This window comes from Aspergillus campestris (assembly GCF_002847485.1).
Source record: "Aspergillus campestris IBT 28561 chromosome Unknown P168scaffold_15, whole genome shotgun sequence".
Lineage (NCBI taxonomy): Eukaryota > Fungi > Ascomycota > Eurotiomycetes > Eurotiales > Aspergillaceae > Aspergillus > Aspergillus campestris.
Window position 1 is genome coordinate 425,551 of NW_020194350.1, and position 19,414 is coordinate 444,964.

Genomic DNA, 19,414 nt, shown 5'->3' on the forward strand with positions numbered 1-19,414 from the left:
CATGATTTGTCCATCAGCAGCAAATCAAGTCACCTCGTATCATCCATGAGCGTCAGCCGCGCTAAACCCTAAAGAAGATGAGACTCGAAACCTCACCTCAGCATCTGTGTGACCCGTAAGCAAGAGACCCTCCACCTCGGAAACTATTCCAAACCACATCCATCCTACCCCATAGACAGCAACCATGACTCCCCACCCCATCACCGATCGTCCGACCTACGACCCCCTCGCAGCAGAGCACATCGCCCGACGTCCCCAGAAGCCCATCGAAATCATCGAACCCGACCCAACCTGGCCAGCCAAATTCGCGCTCATCGAGGCGCGCATCCGCTCCGCCCTAAGCAATGACAACCTAATCTCCGTCGCGCACGTCGGATCCACCAGCGTGCCAGGCCTCCCCGCCAAAGACGTCATCGACGTGGATATTGTCGTGCCCGATCCCGACGCCGAAGACCGCTACATCCCCGCGCTGGAGGCAGCCGGATTCCAGTTCCTGTTCCGCGAGCCGACCTGGCACCGGCATCGGTTTCTGTATTTGAAAGACCCGTACGCGAATGTGCATGTTTTTGGACCCGAGGCGCCGGAGACGATCTGGCATCGGATGCTTCGGGACTGGTTGCGTACGCATGAGGACGACCGGGTCCTGTATGCGGGGGTGAAGCGCGAGGCGGCGAGGGCGAGTCGAGAGGGTGGGGAGACGGTCATGCAGTATAATGATCGGAAGGAGGCGGTGATTTTAAATATGTTGCAGAGGGCGTTTGAAGCTCATGAGAAGTTGGAGAGTTGATCCAGTTTTCTTTCTTTTCTTTCTTTTTTGTTTTTTGTTTTTCTTTGAGCTCTAGTTTGGCATAGAGTATGAGTAGTATCTGTGTTAAAGAATAAGCAGCTTATAAGATTATAAATAGCATGTTGTTGGCTATACTGACAGTGGATATCTGTCTCCTGTCAACTTATTATCAGTATGCTAGACTAGTATGGGTATCATACAAGGTGATGTCTGTGATGAGAGAAATATGAACCTGAGTAAACAGGATGCCCTGTGCTGGAGGTCAGATTTGATCAGAAGTAAAGGGCGTAATTGAGAACTCTTTTCTATTAAGATGATAGTATCAGAGCAGACTTGAGAGTTGAAACTAATTCAAGAAACAGACAGTGAATGGAGTCCAGTGAATACCAAGTAAACCCCTCCCCCCAAACAGACTGAACAGGCAAGTAGAAAAGCGATATTAAGTGAATGGGCATTTGATATCGATATCATCTCTCTCGTCTCTTCTTCAGTCTACAACCTCTCTACCTTCTGAACTTACTTCTCTAACCATCCCCACTCACCACTCCTGCATCTACCACACCTCACATCACAATCTAAACCTTCAGTCTACAAACTCTCCTCTACCAAATCATCACTTTCAAACCACCCAACATGCGCTGGTCTCCAGAAGTTGAGACTACAGTAAGCTCACCCCCATCCAAAGCAAACCACAACAATCAACAACATTAACACAGCACCACCCAGATCCTCAAAACCATCTTCAACACCCAGACCTTCACCATCGATCTCAAAAAGATGGTCGAACACTGGCGTAAGACCTCCCTCTACTACACTATACCGTACTATACTAATAATACACAGCCGGCGACGACAAGCCCACCCTCAAGGCTCTAGAGTTCCAACTCGACAAGTACCGCAAGACACCAAAATGTGACAACACTGTGACCTTCACCAAAAGTGCCGGAAAACGTGCTGCTGGTTCTAGTGCTACTTCTACGCCTGTTCGCAAGAAGCGCAAGGTGAAGGGAGACGGCGATGTTGTGAAGAATGGGGATGAGGCCGATTATTTGGAGCCTGCTTAGGGAAGCTTTTCTTGTCTTTAGTGGATAGCCATGGTTGAGATAAGAGAGAAAGACGCGATGTGGTTTGCTTTTTTCGAGTCTTTTCTTTTTTTTTCTTTTTTTTTTTTTTTTGGTTTTTGAGGTGGGTCTGGGGTCTTTTTTCTCGATGGTTGCTGCAGGTGGAGTTTCAAGACATGGTGTTTTTACTGTTGCTGGGAAGGAAATAACAGAGCTTGATTTTGAATTGAACTACGCCGGCTTGTTACAAGCCTAATATCTATTAAGGTTCTGCCAGTAGAGTCTATTCATGCTTCCTATAGTTTGTCTGTTCCTCGGGATCGAGTCCTGATACATCTACCTTGGTAGTTTTCTTCATCGAGTTCAGGAAGCGCAATCACGATATTTATATGATACACGTTAACTTGTCCATCTTCCTGTCACTGGATAAGGGTATCCAATTAAGTATATATGAGATTATCTCTCGATCGAGAATTAAATTAACATGTTGACATTCAACAATAGTGGTAAAGTAAACAGGTATCAATTTAGACTAGACAGTACTTTCTCCAAGACCAGACTCAATATCAATAAAGAGCAAGTGAACATCGTAGCCAGTGGATAAAACAACTCCACATCTAAATGCTCAGCTAATAATACTTGCAATCCAAACATATGCCAAGTCCCTAATAATAGCCAACACAACCACCATCCCAAAGGTAACGACAGTATCCTTCCACTCGGACCATATCTAACACTTTCACAATACCCACGGGCCTTCCAGTAGAGAAGCCAAGTCCCACAACCCTGCAGAGATCAGGACCTCTTCATACTGTTCATCACCAATGATAATGTTCATCTTATGGTACCGTACTGGAAACACCCGAACCTGCTCGCCCTGAGACCCGCCACCTGCCCATCGGCAGGCATAGACAGGCACAGCGGGATTCTTGGATAACCGACTAGGGCTCTCAAGGTGCGGTCCCCAGTCGTACCTTTTGAAATCCAGTCCTTTAAGAGGAAGCTCGGAGATCGTTGAACGTTTCTTCTTGGCGGCAATGTAACGGAATGCTTCTTCCGCCATGAGTACATCGAACCACAAATCTTCCACGAGAGAAACTTCTGGCACGGGTCCGCAGTCGGTGGCTGTATTAATCTCAACGTATTGTAGCCGGGGAAATCGAGATATTGCCCTGAGGGAGTCGTACGGCTTTCGGCAGTTAGCATGTCCCCTCCCCCGCGCGCGAAGTGGAACTTACCAATTGGTCTCCAACCTTCACATGGATTCCTAGTCGGCGTAGGTTGGGTAATTCGGAAGCAAGATTGCGTATATTTCGAGGAGAAAGATGACAATCATTGCGCACCCTAAACCCCAGTGTATATGGCGTCCCGCGGAATCGAAGCCGTTGCAGGTGGCTGCCATGACGGGAGACCACAGTTGGTAAGATACGCTTGGACAAATTATATCCGGTAAAAGCTGTGAGACAACTGACTTCTGAAAGGAATGGGCCTAGTCGATTAGATACCTGCGGGGTTTCATCATAGGTACTACCATTGATACGTATCGCCAGAGACGTCAAGCCTGCGACGCAGCCGGTCAGACAAGTCAGCAAGTCCATATTTTCTATGAAACCATCGAGCCCTAAATGCCGTAGGGTGTTATGCTGCATACACTCAGCCCATATGTCTGCCTGTTGGGGGTTGAAGGAGATATTGGTGAAGCAGAGTGTGCGGACAGGGGGCATGATGTCCCCCGGATTTGGAGAAAAGACATATGGAACCGGATCTTGGTGGGCCAATTTGATGCTTAGACGGTCGAGGCAGGGAAGTGCAAAGACCACTGGTCTTACCGCATCCACCTGCGCAGCGGTATAACAATTTACCTTGAGGGAGCGAATAGCCACGCAATTCAACAACAAGGGTGATCGGGTCAGGGGGTGTATCCCGCCTCTGTAATACAGCTGTGGCACTGGATCGCGAGAAGCAAGATCGTGTAATAGTGAATCAGAAAATAGAAAGCCTATACGCCACCTGTAGTCGACAGATTAGCTTACAAAATCACATCGGACACTGAGAGACCCTACACAATAGTTTGTAGCTTTGTTAGCCTTTGAATCAGAAATTGCAGCAAGTATGTGTCTTCGCCTGGGTTGTAATGAAAGCCTGATATAATGAGTACGCGAACACATTCGCAGATTGTCACATTATCATTTAACAGCATGTCTCGCAGTATCCAACGCCCTCTGTTCCCTTGGTCTGGGAGAAAATGAAGGTGGATGGAATGAAAGAGAGCAGGCAATGTGACGTGACGGAGGTAACGGCAGGATCGGCTTAACGCTTTTAATGCTGAGCGCGAATTATATTGCATCTGAGTGTATAGAAACCATTCTTAGAACGCTGTCTCAATCAACAGAGATCGAAACAACTCACATAGCTCGTGATGTGGTTCCATAACTCCAATGGGAGCCACATAACCCTCCCTAAGCCACCTCCGGACATCATAAAATGGAAAGGAAATCAGAGCGATTGGCTCTATTTCAGAATGAATGAAGTGATGGTTGGTATTCTGATAATAATATCCTGTAAGTTTAAAGCAATTCCTAAGAAACTCCAATACTGATTTGAGCAGCGTCATTCGGGTTAATACAAATAAACCAGATCTGTGCTATCCGAGCCTCTAGAGATTCATGATCCTCGAGAGGTCCACCATGAGCCACAAGGGCATTGGAGCTGCTTCCTTTTTGATCCACTGTTACGATCATTAGCGGAAATTGCGACCCTTTCGTTGGTTCCCTTTTCCTTCCCAGATTAGGAGAGATAAATGAAATTATCTAATTATGCCAATACACTATAAAAAGCCGAACGATCGTTTGGAAGGGGTTGACCTGACTGATATCTCCAACACTTCATAGGCTATCTTAGCACGTAGTCGGGCTGCTCAAGCTCAATCCAGGGATGACGGCAGGTTTCAAATGATAACTTTGACAGGCCGTCGACGTTCGTCATCCCGAAGGCCACCTACAATAGCCGGGTTCACAAGAAGACATTTTGCTTCAATAATAGGGCTGAAGACTGCCTGTACAAACGCCTTTATTACCTGAACAAGATTCCAAGCCCCACCCTTCGAGACTACAGTGCGCTCATATACATCCTGCAACGCATTGAACTGGAGCCACTCCGTTCCCGCGCCTTCATGGACATGCCCGAATACATGCAACCGCGGTCGAACACGCCAGAGCTCTCGTAACAGATGCACACAACCGAGGTTTAACAGGTCGAGATGTGCGCGAGGTGGACCGTGCGTTACCAGAATATCAAGATCACCCGGTACCTTGCCTGTCCAGATATCCTGGGATCGAGGATACTGGAAGGCCCAGTTACCGTGACGAGGCGAGTGTGGGCTGCCGTAAATACGTAGACGGCGCCCGTTATTGCATGTGACTGTTGTTTCTGTATCCTGGAGATATATTATATCTCTCCAGTTGATGGGTTCCCCGGGGGGCTTAGAGGTACCCGTTAAAGACGCATGGTCAGATCCGTGGGTAAAGCTGGCGTCTAGACACAGGTCGTGGTTCCCGGCAATAACGATCTTGATTGGGTGTGGCTGCGCGTGCAGCCAGTCCACTGTCGCTTGTAACTCCTTCGGAGATCCTGACTGGGTCAGATCTCCAGCATGAATGAGGATATCGCCATCTGGAAGAGCCGGTTGAGAGTTATGGGTGTCGGATATGCAAACAACGGAGACAGGGTTAGTGAGTGGCTGGGCAGGGGTTATTTGTTGCCAAGTATACACCTTGCGTGCGAGGAAGACACAAGGCTGGCTGAGAAACTGCTGCCAGGCCGATGGGCGCGGGCGGTTGAGAAAGGCGTCTAGTGGAGTAGTGCTTTGCTTGCCAAACACGGACATAATTCTATGTTACTAATAATGTCTCTTTGAATGACAGAGGTGTTGAAGGCTATTGAATGAATGGTGTTGTAGAGAGGAACTGCTCAGGGCCAGAAGCTCGAATGATAAGATCGGATCGGATGATAGTTAGACCGGGCAGCAAGGCCATTCCTGTTTAGATCAGTAGTATATGTGTAGACATTCCTCATTGGGCCCGTATATATGTGTTGGTAAATACCTAGTACATGTTCGTGGGTTCGTGGCAGACGACTTGGTGTAGTCTATCGGAGTCCAGGTAGTCGTCGAGGCCTATAGATAGAGTAGCACGGGCGAGGATCAAACACCATGAAATATAAACTAATAAACCATAAAAATGTTTATCGAAGAGTAATATGAGATAATACGGCTCAGCTATGGAGTTACCTTCTATGGAGTTACCTTAATTTAGCGAGCAAGTTGGCCCACTGAGCTGATTTTCTTGGCCTGTAACCACGTAGATGTAGTGTCACTGTGTACGTTATTCATGGTGCATAATCGGGTGCTTTCGTCTTTTAGAAGTACACTGTCGAAAAGGATACCACTCGGCTACAAAGAATATCTGAATACTTCTGAGCTCTTTGGGTATCCTTTTATACACTATTTTAAATTGAAACAACTCCTTATACAAAATATATATTCAGCCGCCATTCTATATTTATTTTACAACCTCAGGCTCATTGACCGCCAAGGCAAAGAATTAGTAGTATTCTAATGAGGTGAATAGGATCCAGTTGATCTCCCCTTGGGTTGATCAATGAATGACCTACTTCCAGTATATCAAGGTTTCTATGATAATGTTAATAATGTAGGGGTGATGCTCAATAGTATTTCGAATTATTTAGTACTATATAGACTTTTAATTATAATAATCTAGTACATACGACCATAGGGTGTGGAGAACAGGGCTTCCCGTCCGCTCAGCCGTACTTAAGCCACACGCCGGCCGGTTAGTAGTATGGTGGGTGACCACATGCGAATCCCGGCTGTTGTATGTTTTTCTTTTTTATATTTTGATCTCTCAATGTTTATTTAGGTCGCCAAAAGGGTTGAATATGACAAAAAGGCCCTATAGCCGGTGGGTGTAGGAGAATCATGAACTTGGGCGGCCAAGCAGTCTGGCAAGAATCATCAATCGTCGGAGCAAGCCTTGATCTGCTAAACAATTTACAATCTGGTGAACACTTTTCCATTGTAATCATGGGTATGCATTTAGTAGATAACAAGGTAATTAGGAAGACTCTCAATATATTGATGCAAATTTGTAACTATGTAGGTACTCTTAGATATTCTGGCAATCATAGATCTACTCACCCAAACCTGTCCAAGGAAATCAAGATGTAGTACCCCATTGAGTACGTGATACTATTGGTCTAGGATGTATTTCCTTTGTTGGAACCGTTGTATAGGGAGCTATATCAAAACATCATCGCTGCGTTGCAACAACATTCCAGGTGCAGTTCACTGATAGCAATGCAAAAACATGATAAGGTACTCGCTCTAGGATAGATCTCAAGCCTATGGCTCCGCCGCCAACTGAAGCTCCATTACGGACAAAGCACTCCCAGTTGATTTGACAACATTCACTAAGCGCAGTCTCGGATCCGTTCGATTGAAAAAAGCGACCCACGCGTCCATATCCCGCTCTGCAGAATTGTAGAGAGACATCATCCCGATATCCAAGATTCTACAGACTATTAGCCAGAACGCGGGTTAGTTTGATATCCAGGGACAGGGACTTACCGCGCCTTACGCTCTACCAGCCGACTCTCCGTCCCCGGTGGCATCATCACGCTTTCCATGAGGATTATGCGCGACCCGGGAGGCATGCTCTGGATCTGCATTTGTAGGATCTTCGCAGCGTACTTGTCTGGGTAGTCGTGGAGGATCCACCGCAGGAGGTAAATGTCTGCCTGGACGGGCTGCGGGGTAAAGAAGTCATAGGGCATGTACTGAATCTGGCCGTTCATGTCTTTGACCGACTTGTGGCAGCCAAGGGCCACCTCCAAATCCTGTACAATAAAGCGTAGATGTGGGTTTGCGGCCGCAATGGCCTTGGAGCAATGTCCGCTTGATCCCCCTATGTCTGCCACCACCGCCTGATCCGGCAAGCTTCCCCAGTTGAAACCTTCTACCAGGTGATCGAGGCTCAGGTGGTCTCTTCGGCATAGACTGGCCATGGTATTTCGGAACCGTTGAGCACGCGCGGGCTCTTTTTGTAGGAATTCGAACATGGGAAGCGGTGTATTCAATGCCAGGTTGTACGCCGTCTCGGTTCTTTCCTCGCTTCCCGGCCATTTCTCGGCTGCAGTTGACAGAAAAGAAGCACAACGCAACGATTCGTCTGTGTATAAGCCCACTGAGGAGTGAACACGCTCGTCAAGAAGGAGCGCCGAGTCCGGTGTGTGACTAACGTATCCGGGCTCTGGTTCGCAGAAGACGAAGTATGTCATCAGGAGCCGGAGGATTCGAGTACACTGCGATGTCGGCACTCCTGCCTGGGTTGAGAGGTCTGAAAAAGGGATTCGACCGTCGACGGGCACATATGACGCCAGATTGAAGTGGCACGCGTACTGGAGTGCGGACTCAACCCGATGGGACAGGCTCAGTGTGATGAGATGGTCGTACGGCCCGGCAGCAAGATGCGAAATTTCAGTGCATGCTTCAAGAAGGCGGGTACGGGCTGACATAGCGGTTATTGCAGTGTCTTTGTCTGACACGGTAGGGGATGGTGACAATAGCGGGCGAGCTGCGGTACCGATTGCCGGTGCGTTGCTTTTCAGCGTCTCTGCGCACTGGCTGATGGTGGACGCGAGCTCAAGAATTGATTGCAGCACATGGTCTGGAATCTTGCCTTGTGCCATGGTACTTGTTTCTCGACGCGTATTGGGAATTGTAGTTGTGGTCAAAGGTCGAGTTCCGGGTTTAATAGTGATGGATTGCTATGATTTACTTGGATACATGCCATAATTTGTAGCGGAACTCTTTGGTGGGAATTTGGAGGTTAATAAGAACAGGGATTGTCTACACTGGAAGATGCCAAAAATCCAGTGCAGTAGGTGCTGTGACACTAGCCCTTGCGGCTTGATGGAGCTTAGGGCTAATCTACCTGAGGGGTTTCTCCCCTCAGCAAGTGCACGATAGGATATACTAGGTATGACTCATTTGTAGATGACCTCCAATCTATATCTGCACGTGGATACACCTGATATGCTGTTGTCATTTATGTATTATGATCAATATCTGCAAGGCAACCATGTAAGCTGGAAAATCATTCACTGTAGGCAATCATCAACCTGTGAGGTGACATCTTACACATTTTAATCTCCAGACTATGAATATATTCTCACCGCTACTCTCGTTAGATCGGACGCTCTGGCCAATAATAGTGTAATACATGCACCTTTCACCGCTACTGTGGAAAGTGCGAGTGCGATTTATGCATGTCGAGAAAGGAACAGTTCCATTGTCTTCCTAGGATATGCATTCGTGGCGTTTCATGTGGGGAGCGGAGAAACTAGAGCACGAAATCTCCGTGGACGAACGTATCATTCTAGAATACCAGGTCTATAATGGAACTGCTATGGTTGTCCGTCAGTTTCGACCAAGGCTGGGGGCGGGGAAGGGATAGCTCATACAGCCAGTAAGACAGATCTACATGGCCCACCTTCCATTAAGATATGCAAGATCGATAAAAAAGACCGAAGCATGACAAATGAGCAGATTCAATCCCATAGCTGATCTTTTCGAATAACAATAATCTTGCCAATCATTGCAATGAACCGTAACATTCCACTTTTTGGGGGCTCCATTACTTTCCATCTGGGTAATAATCACGCCCCTAGACGTATGCCCCTACGTTTTCAATATCCTAACTCCTCATCACCCTCAAACCCTCCTCTCCAAAATGCTAGGAGAACCACCGCTCTGGTTTCCGAAGGAGTTTTTCTTTAATCACAATGATAAGTCTGCGCGCATAACAATTGTTTGCAAAGGCAAATGCTTTCGCATACAACTGGCACCTGCCAACTTCAGTCAATCTCCGACCTCTCTGAAAACGTATCTGCGCTTAATGGACTCGGTTTTCAACGAGGAGGACTATGACCTCGCAGACAAGGCTGAGCATGAAACATGACTGGGTTCTAAGTTCTTTCAACCCGATTTTCGACCAAATTGAGCCGGCTTCTGTCAATCAGCGCGGCTACACGCTTCGGGATTATCTCCAACCCAAGACGTATAGCTACTCCGTTTACGCCACTAATGAGGAACTGAACCGCGTCTTAACTATGAGGTTCCAAGAGAGCCACCACTGACCGGCGTGGATCTAACTGATTTCCCATTGTGTTCAACCTAGCGCATATTTCAGCCCACCGAGATGAAATTATGTGTCTCCGAACATAATGAAATCTTATCCAAACGTCCGACGAAGGTATTTGCTGATGGAACAGCCCGTTTCCTCAAACTTCTTGATCACGATGACCAAAAGGCTGCCATTCGCGAGATGAACATGTACAAACGTATCGAGACCTTGGGTTTGAACGACAAAGTAAAAGTACCCCGCATGTATGGAGTCGTCCAAGATCGGTTAGAGGGTCGTATTATTGGACTGCTCTTATCCTGGATCAACTGCCGGAACAAGACGTTAGCGTGCGCTTTGGGACCTGAAACATCATCAACTCTACGTGTGAAATGGGATTCGCAATTGACAGCAGCCCTGAAGTGTTTGAACGAAGCTGGCATTGTTTGGGGTGATGTCAAGGCAGCGAATACATTGATTGATGATAACGAGGACGCCTGGATTGTTGACTTTGGCGGTGGATACACACAAGGGTGGATGAGAAAGGATCAGATGGAAACAATAGAAGGCGATCAAGCCGGCCTTCTGGAAATTAAGGAGCTTTTGAGACAGATTCCATGAGACCTAGTATAATGAATGTATGAAAGAGGCAATTGTTCCCATATAGCGCCCGAGTTGAAATGTCCAAACTAGAGGTCTGTTGAACAGAATTACGACTTCACTACAAAGATACCATGACGCTTTTGCGGTTTGTGATTATCTTCGATCTCTTAAAAAAAATATACAGAATTCCATCAAAAAACAAAAACATACAACAGCCGGGATTCGCATGTGGTCACCCACCATACTACTAACCGGCCGGCGTGTGGCTTAAGTACGGCTGAGCGGACGGGAAGCCCTGTTCTCCACACCCTATGGTCGTATGTACTAGATTCTACATTAATGCGCTTCTTATCTAGAGAAAACAGTTCTAAAATACTGGAAACCCTCTCTTCACTACTAGATATACCAGTGCCAGAATCACTCGTCCCAGGTTCTTTCAGTCTGAGACAGGTGATGAACACTTAGGGGTAATCCCGGTAGTCATCATTGTTATGCCTTCAAAGGGAAGATAGCTCATATCGATTGTCGAGAGTTGCTTTTTGGAAGAATTGATGCGATGTAGTCTCATTATATATAAATACCCTACGGTAGTTAGAATTGTTTCAGATCCAAAAAGCCAATACTTGAAAAATGAGCGACATTAAACGATGATATAACAAATCATTCAACCACCAGTATAGATCACGCCTGACGTTTTTTCTCCTCAGGAACATAAGGCGTCTCGTACGGGCGCTCCGCTTGCGGAGTGATACGTCCCAAATGGCGACGCTCGCCGGTGGTCCAGTCCAGCGTCGCAGAGTGTGCCGTGACTCGATTCTGTTTACCGGTTAGCCCTAAACGCGAACACACGCTTTCCCAGCCAAACTACTTACATCCCAAGCCACGACCGTCTTCGGAGCCCACTTGATCCGCGCTTGATAGTCAATACCCCTGCTGATATGGGCTAGCAAGAAGGACAGCAACGCGTCGCTCTCCTCCCGCTTTAGCCCGACGATTCTACGGGTGACTACATGACCGTGTTAGCCGAGAAAGTGGTATAAGGATGCTGGGAAAAGCTTACAGCCAGAGTTGACGAAAAGCGCCTTCTCCCCAGTCACAGGATGCGTCCGAACAACTGGATGCTCGGTTTCGATAGGCTCGCGCCGCACATGGCCTCCACGTTTGCGGCTGAACTCTGCCTGCTCGACACCTGAGTGCACTGCCTTCAGCCCGTGAAGTCGCTCCTGGAGTGCGGGCGACAGGCGTCGGTAGGCCTCCGCTTGGTCAGCGAACAAGGTATCACCGCCTACTTCGGGCCCGTCGAGCAGGTACAGGAACGTGGTTCCGGGCGGCTGCTTCTCGTATGTCACGTCTGAGTGCCACAAAGCGCTGCTGTTCTTCGACGCGATATACTCGTCCGTCTCCCAGACGTTGCCTATCCGGTGAACGAGCTGGATTTCGGGATAGCCCTCGGGCGCACCGCTGACGGGGTGGATGTGGTGAGGCCCGAAGTAGATACCGAAATCGAGGGCATCTTGGATGGGCAGGTCGGCGAGGTCTTGGTCACGGAAGGCGACGACCTTGCGCTGAGCGATGAGTAGAGCAAGCTGGTCCTTTGCGGCTGGGGCCAGCTTGCTCAGCTGGATGCCAGTCACTTCGGAGCCGATGGTGGGAGTGAGCTTCTGGATGGTGGATCCTTCTGGGAGGAGGTCTCTGAAAGAGGGGTCGGCGTCTTTGCCGTGGTCGACGTGGGTGAAGGGCTCTAGGGGTGGGTATTTCTGGCCGTAGTCCCACGTTGGGAGGTAGTGTGGATACTGTGGGCGTGGGTGTGATTAGCGGTTTGCTAGATGGAGAGGTGTATGTGACGACGTACACTCGCCGTAGTTTGACCCCCTTCCTCGTCGATGGCTCTTCGCACCTTGGGCTTGTCATCGACTGTTGCAAGGTTGGTCTTGATGGGGACGACCGTCTCGACACGGGCTTCAGCGACGGATGGCGCCATGTTGTCTGTATTGTGGATGTCAAAGTCGTGATAGATTTGCCTGATAGAGTCACAGAATCTTGTCCTCTACGAGCAGATTCTGGTTTAAATATGCACTTGCCCCTCGTTTATATGGTGTCATCATATCACAGGATCGCGTACACTGTCATGGAGTATGAGCCAACTGATATTGTCGGATAGAAACGTGCCGTGTACCCGTCATATCTGGAGCACATGCAGGGAATACTGAATTGTTAGTCCTATGATACAGAGGGAAATACAGATGACTTAGTTGCATAGACATGGACTAACATCCAGGATGACCACGAACCTGGTAGTATTGCGAGATTAAGATAGGGCTTGGTGAGTGTCAGTATGGCGTGATATGATGCCAGTGACAACCCCGCAATGATTGATAATAAGGAAGATCAACGTTGTTGAATTAGGATATATTATAATGCTCATAGATTACTTTCAAGATATTCATCAATGCAATATGCATTATTTTCGAAGACTTGAGGTTGTGATGGTTTGATGTATCCAAGGTTATTGGCCTGCATTGTTCTGCATACCTACCTAGGCACTCTAGGTTTAGCTTGCTTTCGAATCCACTTACTCAAGCTGATTAGTAGTGAGTACTGCAATAGTATCCCCATAGCATCTCTATAATAAAATGGAGACCGAACATTGCACCATCAAGGACCAATCTTAGGTTATCTGGAGCTTGTGTACGGCGTACGCTTATATTCGGAGGGCACGTCCCACCTCCATCAAAACAGTCTCCTTGCGTTCCACAATTTCATTCATTTGAATTATAACACTATACAAAGAAGAGCACAATGTACAGACTTAAAGCTGAAATACATTATCAATGCCCTGGCTGTCCCCTGAAGGTATACCATACGGTATAACCGACACTCAAAGAATATCACCATTATTCAAATTGCCACCAGTCAACGTTGAACAGATCATCAGCAGAATCGCCGATGAACTTGAAGAAAAGATCATCTGTCGTGTCGGCAGCGACCTCAACAGGACATGACACGGTCTTCCACTTCTCCCAGCCCCCGGTGACCTCAACAGCACAAGTACCGATGACTTTGCCGTCCACGGCCCCAAGATGCAACTCGATGCTGCCACCGTTGACTTCAGACGCGACGCTGGCAGAGAACTTGGTTGCCCCCTCCTTGAACGCAACACCCTTAACCTTGATAAAGTCGCCATCGTTGATCTTCCCCACGAAGATCACGCCAGCCTCCCCGGTGACGGTCTTCAGGCCTTCCGACCAAGCAATGGTCTCCGCCTCCTGTCGGACGTAGGGATCCAGAGCACCGATCTGGGCCGGACCTTCTTCCGTCATCTTAAGCGTCGGGAAAGTACCGTCAGGGTTGTACTCGAAGCTCTCGAGACAGACCGAGCGAGTATAGCTGCCCCCACCGGGAAGTGCGCCATTGTGATAAAAGAAGTACGGGGTATCCTTGTATTCCACAATCCCGACATGGTTGGTTCCACTCGTGCCTGCGGAGTCCATGATGACACCGCCGTAGGTCCACGGCCCCGTGGCACTGGGGCCCGTCGAGTACTGGATGTTTTCGGGGCAGCACTTAGCTGCGAAGATCATGTAGTACAGATCGCCCCGCTTGTACAGCCACGGACCCTCCTGGTACATGGTTGGGGTTTCGGGGTCGTCGCGCGAGCCAAAGCCCTCTTCTGTGAGCTCCACCTCAACGACCTCCCCGCTGTAGGAGATCATGTCTTCGTTTAGCTTGACGTAGAACAAGCCCGGGTTGCCCCAGTACAGGTAGGCCTGGCCGTCGTCGTCGATGAAGACCGTCGGGTCGATCTCACTGCCGGCCACGAGGGCCTCGCCGATCGCGTCGACGTACGGACCCGTGATGTTGTCGGCCACGGCCACGCCGATGGAGAAGGCCCAGTCGTCGTTGGACACCGGGACGTACCAGTAGAACTTGTCGTTGCGCTCGATGACCTGTCCCGCCCAGGCATTTATGCTGGCCCAGGGGAAGGCATCGAGACTCAGCGGAGAGCCGTGATACTGCCAGTTTGCCATGTCGGCGGAGGAGAAGAGTTGCCAGTCGAGCATGTTGTAGTTGTCGTTGGGGCCATCTTCGTCGTGGCCAGTGAAGAGGTAGACCCGGTCATCGTACACGAAGGGCGCTGGGTCTGACGTGTAGAGAGTCTGTACGATGGGATTGTCGGCTTTGGCGAAGTGAGGGCTGGTGAGAAATTGGCCCACGGACAGCAGCCAGGCGGCGCTGAGCCAGCTCTTTGAGGAGGACATTGTGCTCTTTAGGTTTTTCTCATTAGTTTATATAGGGGTAGCTCGAGGTATGATTGTTGATGGCCACTGTTGCGCTGACGCGACCGATATGTGATTCAATATTTGCTAGTATGGGTCTATAGACGATTTATATACTTGAGCAACGAGCACAGTATGATCAAAGACATCGAATTTAACCGACTACAACTATTTAACCATTCATATCGGAAAAATGCGAGCTATTACTCTATAGGCGGCCAGGTTTGTCCGGGATGAAACACGGAGATATCTAGGGTATTGACAGGGATCTACGGACTGGGTTCAATCCTTTTGACGCTGAAGAATGACATCTGTAAGCATGTAATAACTATAAAACCGAGAATCTCGCTATATAACGAGATTATCTTTCTACCGTACTGCTAATAACGAGCTTTGCTGTGCAAATCCGACCGTTAACCGTGCTATAATATGTTGATCACTCCCCTGACAAGGGCCTGATGGTAGTGTCTCGACCTTCCTTGGCACTATCATATTTGCCGATTTTCAGCATCGCCAGAATAGGAAATATTCCGGCCCCGTGGGGAAAGCACAACCTGGAGATATTAAAAGCGTTCTTCTCCACATTAATCTCCTTCGTTACAAGACCGACGATTCCAGCCAAGGTTTAACCCTTGCACATCTGCCGAATAGGGCTCAACTCAGCGAAGTTCATAGGTGGAGTATACTGTAAGGGTGTTGAATCGGTGGATTATTATCCTCGACAAGCCCGAAACAGTGGGCTGGTTCTTTCCTAGATGTATGGCTGAATCGGCGACCAAGGCGACCAAGAAGATATATGACGGAGACTCCGCCATGTTGCGTACCTGATACCGAGATTAATGATACTACCGAGGTACCGGCTTACCTATCGAGTGCCATCTTGAGATATGCTTTTTTTGTATCACAATTGTGAACGCGATGACTGAACATGACAACAGCTGATTCGTAGAGCTTTTCTCACGCAAGTATTATGCAAACTGACGGCTTCCATAGTTTTGAGTATAGCTTCAACAATCGATTGATTTATATTTGGTCGTATATTTCGGCATCATCCGCATCTCATCTGTATATCCTGTGGCTTGTTGATTGAAATGAATGTCGTTTGTGGTGGCTTGTCATTTCGTGAATATTCTACCATCGAGATGATCCTTAGCAGTGACTGTAGTTGGCAACAGATGTCAGCTGACCATGTAAACACGTGCTTCCACTGCTACATCTGCCGACTTCGTTCTTTCACCATCCAAGCTGTCGACCATGGTCGTTGCCATCTATAGAATCAACAATGTCGTCAATATCATCAAATATGATTATTCCACGGACCCTACAAGAACTCTCGACCTTGTCCACCAGATGGGATTATCACTGCACTTCTGTGACCCCGGAGTTAAGATTTTGATAATGTGGCTTCAGCAAAGCCCATGGGTTATCCTTGAGGTATTTATATAGAGTACATGATCAGATGACTATTTATTATCTTTATTAATCTCAACATCAACAAACAGCATAATGGGTATGTGAATTCTATCTAAAAATGTCGAACCGCACCATATATATACCTCCCCATCATTCGGCATCAAGAGACGGTTCCCAGATACGCCCTCGCCGCAGCCCCCTGGCTGGCCAAACTAACCTTCACCCAATCCTGGGCCGTGGTGCGATCGTACATCGAGCTCCGCATCCGCATCACAGTCTCCTTATACAGGCAATTATTCTCAAACCGCCAACTACACAGCAACGCCCGCAGCATGCCCGCATCTCGACCACAGATCAACGCCACGGTCGGCGGACGCTCCGCCGCAATGATCGTCACGGAAAGCGTGCCCATATCCACGATCGAGAACAACCGCTCCCCCGGCCGCAGGAGCGCCTCCATGGCCGCGAATTTCAGATTCTTAGCCTCCCGGAATTTCTCATTGCGAAAGTTGCGCGTCAGGGGCGTGCAGGAAGGCGTGTAGATCAGACGATCCTGCACGTTTCCGAAGATCAGGCGCTCCAGGTGACGCAGGTCCATGGTTCCTTCAAACCCGACGAGTTCGCCCTTGAGACCTGGGTCACTCGATTTTGAGATATGGTTGATTGCGACCGGGGCGAAGAGAGAGAGGACCCATGCGATGCCGACGTAGATGGCGATGCCGACGAGGTAAAAACTGATGAATGGCGAGCCGAGCGCTTGTAATGTATAATACACTGCTTGCCTGTAGTCCTGTGGAATGTCTCGCAACGCTTGTGCGACCTCGTCATGGAAGAGGGCGACTGATAAGGGGATAGCAATCCAGAAGGCGGAAAGAGCCTGGTGCAGCCAAAAGCAGCCCCAGAGGACGACCTTCGTGGCGAGGACGCCGCGGATGGTTTTGAGTTGGCTGCTGTATCTCATTTGTGGGAAGCGTTTCCAGCGGATGGGCGTTGCGCGGCATTGGTCGAGGATGACCGTGGGAAGATGTACATCGTCGCCGATGCCGACGAGCTTACAGGTCGGCGTAATGTCCCAGAGGCGACTGCCGAATTGGTCTTCGACCGCCATGTTGAGGAGTTCCTCGCTGCACGCGACGGGGCAGTCCCGATTCAGGGCTTTCAAATGGTCTGGGTGAGCTCGGGCATAGGGGGCGGTGCGAGAGGCCGGGTTGGGTAGGAGACAGACCAGGCGCTCGAGGAGCTGGTCGCTGTCGTTGGCTAAGGACAGACGCGCCATGGCTTGGAAGTTGTTATCGCTGGGATCGGTGGGGATGCGATAGGCGAGGAGTCCCATAGTGGCGAGAGCGACATCGATCCGCGTGTGGGCCTTGACTTGGGTTGGCTCGCCAAACTTCAGGGAGACCTCGCGGCGCGAGATGGCTTGGGTGGCGTAGGCGAACAGCTGGATGTTGCTGAGCGAGAGCGTGCCGCTGAAATGTTCGACCAGGAGACCGATTTCCCTGTTGGCCACGGCCTTTTCGGACTCGTGTCGTTCCCAAAAGGTCTCATACACCTGCAGCAGAGTGAGGTGGGACTCGGGACAGATAAATTCAGCATCACGGTCAGGGACGCAGTACCGCATCTTGTCGGCAGCCAACAACGCTTCAGGGAGCGTCCAGACTCGGTTTCCCCAACGCTGTTTGGCTTCAATCGTGTCCTCGGGGAGAACGATGTAGACGCGCTCGGCGTGTCGGACAGCGTCGCAGATAGAGTTGACGTCCTCGGTATACTCGCGCGAGGGTTGCCCCTCGGGAATGCAGCTTCTATCCGTCCAGAACGCCTCGATCTGTTCATCCTTACCCCGCGAGGAATTCTCCTGCGCGATCATGGCCTTGCCTGCTTCGTCGATGTATTCTTTGATGTTTGAGACATTGGGAAAGCATCTCGGCGAGTAACTCATGAAGATGTACCGCGGCAATGCGCCGGTCGAGGGATGGCGGAGGTCTGCTGCCTTTCGTACGGCCCAGTCATTTGTTTGGCTATCGCATACCACCAGACGTCGGGGGAACCTAAGCATGGCAACTTCGGACTCCCGATCCTTTTTCTGCTCATTCGGCGAGATGGGCTGCTGGTCCAGGATGTTGGTAGCGTGTTTGGGCCATTCCCAGTGATAGTGCTCGATGTCCTCATAATCGCCCGAGTTGGACTCCTCATTATCCGTCCACGGAGCCAGCATCAGCTCTGAAGCCATCATAAGCTGGATCACAAACCCCAGGAACATTGTACAGATGGGCGACAGAGCCCACCCCGCGATCCGTTTTGCTATATGACGCTCCTCCGGCGGCGCGAGCTCGAACAGGGGATTCAGACACAGCTCTGTTAGTCGCATCACGAGGGGGACCCGGCCTTTGACCTTGCGGTACCGCCAATGGCGGGTCGGGTACTTTCCCAAGGACTCCTCAGTCACCTGGACCAGAAGCCGTCGCGGCCTCTTGCGGGTAGTGCTATAGTAGACATCGAGATCCAACTCCTTCTCAATCAGCTCGCCGTCGAGCTTGCGAAACTCTCCACGGAAGTCCGGCGTGATGCCTTCTTCAACGCGGCTCAACTCTCTAATGCGCAGGTCAATCGCCTCATCCGTCGCCAGGGGTTTTCGATACCGATAGTGACTCAGCCAGCCCACCAGACCCCGAGTCCCGTTATATTGGTGGTGAACGCGGTGATGAATGTCCCGCTCTCGACGAACCGCTTTCTCCTCCGGGGTTTCGGAGAAGATGAAGGGAAATGTATCAGCTTCCATATCGAGTCGACGGCAGGGTCAGCGGGGTCAAATTCGTCCTGCCCACAAGAAAGTTTATTCTCCTCAGGTTACAGAATCTCTGTGGGGGTGGAAGGGTTATAAACCCAAACCACCCCCCCCCTTTTTTATCTTGTCTAAAAGAACGAAATACAAGTCAGCTCACCGCGCTAAGTCCCTAATTACCTGCAGCGGTCTGTGCGATTCTCGTGTTGTGTTTTAGTTCACAGTCTTATATTTAACAAGCCAATGAGTTCAATGGCTGGTGTTGATCGCGCTAGCTGATCTTTCAGCTCAGC

General features: G+C 49.4%; 10 protein-coding genes across 10 annotated transcripts, besides 1 other annotated feature; 4 read left to right on the plus strand and 6 right to left on the minus strand.

Moving 5' to 3' along the window:
• The first annotated feature begins 83 nt into the window (after positions 1-83).
• Positions 84-917, plus strand: P168DRAFT_293617 (GrpB family protein). Its single transcript, XM_024837843.1, has one exon. It carries the CDS (start codon positions 185-187, stop codon positions 785-787), a length of 603 nt encoding a protein of 200 aa, XP_024688936.1. The 5' UTR covers positions 84-184; the 3' UTR covers positions 788-917.
• A 503-nt stretch (positions 918-1,420) lies between these two features.
• On the plus strand, positions 1,421-1,851 carry P168DRAFT_322405 (uncharacterized protein; the record flags this gene model as incomplete). Its single annotated transcript, XM_024840568.1, has 3 exons — positions 1,421-1,450; positions 1,514-1,580; positions 1,631-1,851. The coding sequence occupies 3 exons, from the start codon at positions 1,421-1,423 to the stop codon at positions 1,849-1,851; spliced, it is 318 nt and encodes a 105-aa protein (XP_024688937.1).
• Positions 1,852-2,587: 736 nt separating this feature from the next.
• On the minus strand, positions 2,588-3,250 carry P168DRAFT_322406 (uncharacterized protein; the record flags this gene model as incomplete). Its single annotated transcript, XM_024840569.1, has 3 exons — positions 2,588-3,037; positions 3,087-3,115; positions 3,199-3,250. 3 exons carry the CDS (start codon positions 3,248-3,250, stop codon positions 2,588-2,590), a joined length of 531 nt encoding a protein of 176 aa, XP_024688938.1.
• A 1,545-nt stretch (positions 3,251-4,795) lies between these two features.
• On the minus strand, positions 4,796-5,766 carry P168DRAFT_276300 (Metallo-dependent phosphatase; the record flags this gene model as incomplete). The annotated part of the gene is made up of 1 exon (XM_024835546.1): positions 4,796-5,766. The coding sequence occupies exon 1, from the start codon at positions 5,732-5,734 to the stop codon at positions 4,796-4,798; it is 939 nt and encodes a 312-aa protein (XP_024688939.1). The 5' UTR covers positions 5,735-5,766.
• Positions 5,767-7,267: 1,501 nt separating this feature from the next.
• P168DRAFT_244116 (S-adenosyl-L-methionine-dependent methyltransferase) lies at positions 7,268-8,439 on the minus strand (the record flags this gene model as incomplete). The annotated part of the gene is made up of 2 exons (XM_024833912.1): positions 7,268-7,436; positions 7,493-8,439. The coding sequence occupies 2 exons, from the start codon at positions 8,437-8,439 to the stop codon at positions 7,268-7,270; spliced, it is 1,116 nt and encodes a 371-aa protein (XP_024688940.1).
• Positions 8,440-9,656: 1,217 nt separating this feature from the next.
• P168DRAFT_300131 (uncharacterized protein) lies at positions 9,657-10,667 on the plus strand (the record flags this gene model as incomplete). Its single annotated transcript, XM_024838392.1, has 3 exons — positions 9,657-9,830; positions 9,862-10,026; positions 10,104-10,667. 3 exons carry the CDS (start codon positions 9,657-9,659, stop codon positions 10,665-10,667), a joined length of 903 nt encoding a protein of 300 aa, XP_024688941.1.
• A 201-nt stretch (positions 10,668-10,868) lies between these two features.
• Positions 10,869-11,114: a sequence feature (Protein overlapping with rRNA (P168DRAFT_244375, PKY00348.1) was converted to a misc_feature.).
• Positions 11,115-11,330: 216 nt separating this feature from the next.
• P168DRAFT_337032 (TauD/TfdA dioxygenase family protein) lies at positions 11,331-12,719 on the minus strand (the record flags this gene model as incomplete). The annotated part of the gene is made up of 4 exons (XM_024841734.1): positions 12,502-12,719; positions 11,710-12,442; positions 11,522-11,655; positions 11,331-11,465 (listed from the first exon to the last, which is right to left on the minus strand). The coding sequence occupies exons 1-4, from the start codon at positions 12,628-12,630 to the stop codon at positions 11,331-11,333; spliced, it is 1,131 nt and encodes a 376-aa protein (XP_024688943.1). The 5' UTR covers positions 12,631-12,719.
• An 824-nt stretch (positions 12,720-13,543) lies between these two features.
• Positions 13,544-14,908, minus strand: P168DRAFT_244026 (glycoside hydrolase family 43 protein; the record flags this gene model as incomplete). Its single annotated transcript, XM_024833902.1, has 1 exon — positions 13,544-14,908. The coding sequence occupies one exon, from the start codon at positions 14,906-14,908 to the stop codon at positions 13,544-13,546; it is 1,365 nt and encodes a 454-aa protein (XP_024688944.1).
• A 1,265-nt stretch (positions 14,909-16,173) lies between these two features.
• Positions 16,174-16,443, plus strand: P168DRAFT_293619 (uncharacterized protein). The gene has a single exon (XM_024837844.1). It carries the CDS (start codon positions 16,181-16,183, stop codon positions 16,370-16,372), a length of 192 nt encoding a protein of 63 aa, XP_024688945.1. The 5' UTR covers positions 16,174-16,180; the 3' UTR covers positions 16,373-16,443.
• Positions 16,444-16,499: 56 nt separating this feature from the next.
• P168DRAFT_285474 (uncharacterized protein) lies at positions 16,500-19,118 on the minus strand (the record flags this gene model as incomplete). The annotated part of the gene is made up of 1 exon (XM_024836206.1): positions 16,500-19,118. The coding sequence occupies one exon, from the start codon at positions 19,116-19,118 to the stop codon at positions 16,500-16,502; it is 2,619 nt and encodes an 872-aa protein (XP_024688946.1).
• Positions 19,119-19,414: the final 296 nt, after the last annotated feature.

What these genes read in the sequence shown, in the direction of transcription:
- P168DRAFT_293617 (XM_024837843.1), top strand. Translation starts at nt 185, where the DNA reads ATGACTCCCCACCCCATCACCGATCGTCCGACCTACGACCCCCTCGCA.
- P168DRAFT_293619 (XM_024837844.1), top strand. Translation starts at nt 16,181, where the DNA reads ATGGTCGTTGCCATCTATAGAATCAACAATGTCGTCAATATCATCAAA.